Source organism: Pundamilia nyererei, unplaced genomic scaffold, assembly GCF_000239375.1.
Source record: "Pundamilia nyererei isolate P.nyererei 1_Seehausen unplaced genomic scaffold, PunNye1.0 scaffold00058, whole genome shotgun sequence".
NCBI lineage: Eukaryota > Metazoa > Chordata > Actinopteri > Cichliformes > Cichlidae > Pundamilia > Pundamilia nyererei.
This window is the reverse complement of record NW_005187459.1, coordinates 1246750-1252027: the sequence shown is the minus strand read 5'-3', so window position 1 is coordinate 1252027 and position 5278 is coordinate 1246750. Positions and strand designations below refer to the sequence as shown.

The window sequence follows — 5278 nt, the reverse complement described above, 5'->3', positions numbered from 1 at the left end:
TTTACAGTCTGTGAAGATATTTTAGAGATTTATTTTTTCTGCATTTTCTACATAAACAAATTCTACTATTGACCATACTTTGAAATTATCCTCACTTTAGCTGCTTAAACTTAAGTAAAACACTTATTATGAATAAAGCTGATATACTGCTTATTACCAAATGATCAGTCATAACCATGATCTTCTTCCAGTTTTATTTATGGAATCAATAAAAGAGAGGCTTTAATTTTGTAGAATAAAAGATCATATCTCATACACAGATGATACACATATTACAATATTATAACCTACAGATTTAATTTTATACAAAATAAAGTTAATTTTAAAAAAAGGTTCAGAGCTTTGAGTACAAACCTCTGAACCCAAACACTAAAAACTGTAAAATTATGGACCAAGAAATGTTAAATAAGCTTAAAAATGTAAATACATAAAACGGAAAAACAGTTTTTTAATTAATTAGAAAAACAAAATACCACAGATAAAGTCGAATAGGAGTTAATAGGATATAGTGATCTTCATTTTAAAGGAAATAAAATGCTTAAAAATCCAACTAAACTGTAAGTCAAAGCGGGTATGGCGGAGTCTTTGCCGCTAACTTCGACCGCAGAGACTGACCTGACACTCGCGGCCCCACAGATAGTACATTGTGGCCGTGAGGGAGCAGATGATCACCGTGTATGGCCTGGAAACACACTCCCAGTATGTTCTCCATACCTCCGCATGAGTCAGAAACATGACAACGGTCTAAGTGCGGTTGACAGCTGAGCTGCTAGCCGACGACGTCGTTAACCGACACAACGGAATAACAGGACAGAAAGAATATGATATTTAATGCCCGACAACCTGCCTTCATCAGAAACATCTAACGTTCAATATGTTGTACTTCGACTCTTCCCAGCAGCCTTGGCGATATTACGTTAGACGCCGGTAGCCATCAGGTAATAGTCTGGTGTTTTCTCCGGGAGCAGCTGCTTCCTAGTTCTCACAGGCGAAGCTCCTGATTGGACAAAAGCTCCAACTTCAACGTCATGGCTACGATCCATGTAAACTACAAATATGGAGATATAGTTTTTCTTTTACTTTCTATGGGGTTATTGAAAATGAGTATATATATATACACACATATATATATATATATATATATATGTGTATATATGTGTATATATATATGTGTGTGTATATATATATGTGTGTATATATGTATATATATATACGTGTATATCTATCTATCTATCTATATATATATATATATAGATAGAAAGATAGATATACATTTTTTTTAAATACACGTAAAATATAATGTAGTTGTAAGGAGGATTTCTGTAGTCTGTTGATTTCCAAGATAGTGGAAAAGGGGGTGGGATTAAATAAGCTTATGTTTCTTCCTGCTCCTTTTTGAGCATGAAAGTTATTTGTAGTTGTGGTTGCTCGTTTTCCTTTTGTTTTGCTTTGTTTGTTTGTCTCGTTTTAGTTCTATGTTGTTATACTGTTTCAACAAGTTCAAAATAAAGATTCAATCAAAAACAATCAATAAATGATTGCATTACCGCCACGAGCTGGTGTGGAGCTTGGATCGAAACTTTTGTTTATTTACGGCTTTAAAAACAAAAATAATTATTTTTATCAGCTAAGTTGGCATTTTTAAAATATTTATTAGATCTATTTTTCGTCTGAGGACTTGAATGAAATTGAATTGCCTTATTTCTGCCTCATATTTCTAACAGTGTATCCTGTGCTGATCAGTTCAGTATGTACAAATGTATCTCCTTTTCCCTCCTCACCTCATTTCTCCTTTTGTACACTTCAACTTACTCTTGTTTATCCCACCTTTCCCTCAGGTTGATTTATTATCACCATAAACGTTTGTTGTGGCCTTTGCTCCATTCTCCTCCTTCATGTCTTTTGACACCAAATATACAAGTACCCATAAAAATATTGCCACTAGCCCTATTACGTGAATTAACATTCACTAAAATTACTGGTGGTTGGCAGTGCTAATCCTCAGCCTCATATTAGACATCTACGATATCAATTTCAAAACCCTATGTTACCTTGTTCTCAACTAGTGAAATATTTAGCAAATTATTAGATTAATTAGCAACAGGTCAGGAATATTTCTGCATCTTAGGGAGGCAGAGTTTCTCCGAAGTAAAGATGGGCTGAAGTTCACCAATCTGCAAAAAATTGTGAAACAATTTCAGAATAACATAAAATCGCTGAATATCTCATCATAGTATATCATCAAAATATTCAGAGAATCTAGAGGAATCTCTGTGCACAGAGAACAAGTGCAAAAAGTCAGTATTAAATGGCCGTGACCTCCAGGCCATCGCGCGGCACTGCATTGAAAACAGGAATGGTTCTGTCATGGAAATCACTGCAAACAAACAAAAAAACTGATGTTCAGTTTACTGCTAATAAAAATACATTCAGCACACATACATAGTGATCTGGTCCTCATGATACGCTTACAATTCATTATTACACTTTATGGCAGCAGATACAATTATCTGAAATTACTGGTCTTTACACAGTGTCAGCTCATTAACCACTGGTGTCCCATCCACACTCTACAGCATGCAAAGTGTAATCATAGGAAAACTTGACTGTCTACAGAACATGAACCTGAGGTCATGAGGTAGATGAGCAGGGTTGCAGCTGCAAATGTTGTATTACTTCAGTGTAAGTCCCTTCATATTGCTCGTTAGTCCTTCATTTGCTCCTCTCTGATACCACAGGCTTGCTTCATTTCCTCCCGGTGTTCAAAGACTGCGTGCACAAACTGGCCAAACAAGCGCTCCATGTAGTTCTCGCCTCGAGGAAAAAAACCCTGCAAGAAGGCAATGTGTCCCCCATGTGCCGTCAATACCAGGGCGACATTAGGAAGATCCTGGACTATAGACACTGGGAAGGCTGTGAGAGCAGGACAGAAAAAGTCCAAATGAATATAAACAGACAGCAGAGTAGACACAAAGCAGACACATGAATCGGAAACCTTTCATGTGACTTCAACATCCTTGATTACATTTTAAAAAAGGAATTGTGTTAAGAAGAATATAAATTCTCAACAATTACAAAACTTGATTTATCTTTTGTGCGCCAAATCTGACAAGGCCTACTGAATCAGCATTTATGAGTAAACCATTACAGCTGTTATTTCTCCTTTGCAGTGCTTATACTGACACACCTCTCCTGTTGTGTACTCACCAGTCTGTGGAGAGAAAGGGTCATCAGCAGCATTGAGACACAGGATGGGTACGGCTGTATTGGGGAGCTTTTTGCCTGGGCTGGCATCGCGATAATAATCCATACATGAGCTATAACCAAACATCAGAGACGTGAAGCGTTCGTCAAACTCACGGATGGACCGAGCCTACAAGGGGGTGTGAAAACAAGATGACGATGAATGGAAAGTCAATTATACATCTAAGAAACTGACAAACTGTGAGTAATATTGTATCATACCTTCAGGACATAGTCAACATCCACCACTTTCTCTAAAATCTTCCTGTGCCTGTGAGAAACAGATTTTTGTTTTTTTATTTAACTGGATTTACAAACGCAAATGTAGGTTTAGCAACCGTAACTTATCCGACCTGTTGAGAATTTGGTGCAAGGATTTCGTGATGTGCCTGTTGAAGAGCAGCCAGTTGAGCGGTTCCTCCATCGAGCTGGAGAACTTCAATGCATCCCAGGGTACGGAAATGGTTATACCGGCAACCAATCCTGACTCGGTGCGCTTACGGGCCAGGTAGTTTAACAACACCATGCTGCAGCAGGGTGAAAAGAAACGAATCATAAAATTGTTGAAAAAAATAAAATAAAAGAAATGGAGGAAAGACACAGACGACAAATCTAGGTCTAGAAATGGAGGCCAGCGGAAACACTATGCACCAACTCACCCTCCCAAAGACACACCAGCCCCAAGCACAGGAGCACTGGGGTAGAGCCCTTTGACATGCTGCACCACACACTCAAGATCTGAAGTATTGGCAGCACAGTAGGTGACTGGTGTCTGAAGCAAGCAGAAGGATACAGGAGGGCAGTTACATGCAGTGCTTAAGCCTCAGATCTTCTGTTAGTGCTATTACTGCTGTGAAATGGTGCACTGAGGAAGACGTTCTCCATATTTATATTAAGAAAAACACTGAAACTAACTATGCCTGAAGAAATTAATCTTAGAAAACTGGTCACAAATGCATTGTTTTGTTGGGTCAAAAGCTTGAACTTTTTGGCCTCAATGTCAAGCTTTATGTCTGGAGGAAACCAGGCAGCCAATACCATGACATCAAATTTAGCGCGGTGGTGGCAGCATCATATTGTGCGGATGTTTTTTGTGAGATTAGTCAGGGTCAAGGGCAAGATAAACACAGTAATATATCAAAACATCCTGCCCCAGAGTGCTCTGGAACTCATACTGGGGTAAAGGTTCATCTTCCAACAAGGCACACAAAGCACACAACCAAACAAACAAAGGAGTGGTTTCCACTCTGCAAATGTCATTGACTGGACCAGCTAGAACCCAGACTTGAACCAATTGAATGTCTCTGGAAAAATCAGAAAATCGGTGTATGCCAACCTTCCCCCTCCAACTGGATAGAAGAAAGAAGAATGGGAGAAACTGCCTAAAGGTTAGCGTGCCAAGTTTGTAACATCATACTCTAAAAGACCTGGGCTGTAATTGCTGCCAAAGCTGTTTCTGCAAAGTATTGAGCAAAGGCTGCAAATTCCTATGTACATATTATGTTTTTATTATTAAACTCACAAGCACTTGGGTGTTCTACTTTGCAGAATTTTGTGGTGAAAAATAAAAATTTTGGAATAAGGCTGTAACATGAAAAAAGTGGAACAAATGAAGCACTGCGAGTACTCTCTGGATACACTAGAATCATTCCATCCACATTGTTTAATGTGTCCGCACCACTGGCAGGAAAACAACCCCAGACAGTGTTTTCATATTTGAAATCCTCACTTTTACTCCTCCAAACACACCTCTTGTCATTATGGACAAAAAGCCAATATTTGTCTCATCTGACCATAAAGTTTTCTCCAGAAGGCATTTAGCTTCTCCACGAGGGCAACTTTCAGTCAAGCTTGAATGTGTTCATTCTGGAACATGAGCTTCTTTCTTAAACAGTGTTTTGAGAATTAGATTTTACTTAACTATAAATTTATTAGGTATTCATTGTACTTACCAGCAGCTCCTCCCCTCCAAGACCTCTGTTGTTGAAGACCACACATCTAGGAAGGAAAGTATTTATGAAAACTGCTTCAGGCA

At 38.5% G+C, this 5278-nt stretch overlaps 2 protein-coding genes across 2 annotated transcripts in view; both read right to left on the bottom strand.

Moving 5' to 3' along the window:
- The window catches only part of LOC102215747 (phospholipase ABHD3-like), a 5358-nt gene extending 4328 nt beyond the window's left edge, over positions 1–1030 (bottom strand). Inside the window, exons 1-2 of the mRNA XM_005734498.1 lie at positions 987–1030; positions 616–682 (exon numbers count right to left, since the gene is read on the bottom strand). Of these exons, the coding sequence (XP_005734555.1) occupies positions 616–682; positions 987–1030 (111 nt within the window). The remainder of the gene's footprint in view (positions 1–615; positions 683–986) is intronic.
- Positions 1031–2038: 1008 nt separating this feature from the next.
- Positions 2039–5278, bottom strand: part of LOC102215455 (phospholipase ABHD3-like) — a 4884-nt gene continuing 1644 nt past the window's right edge. The window contains exons 2-7 of the mRNA XM_005734497.1: positions 5196–5266; positions 3903–4015; positions 3597–3770; positions 3466–3514; positions 3208–3373; positions 2039–2913 (exon numbers count right to left, since the gene is read on the bottom strand). Coding sequence (XP_005734554.1) covers positions 2705–2913; positions 3208–3373; positions 3466–3514; positions 3597–3770; positions 3903–4015; positions 5196–5266 — 782 coding nt within the window. The 3' untranslated portion in view covers positions 2039–2704. The remainder of the gene's footprint in view (positions 2914–3207; positions 3374–3465; positions 3515–3596; positions 3771–3902; positions 4016–5195; positions 5267–5278) is intronic.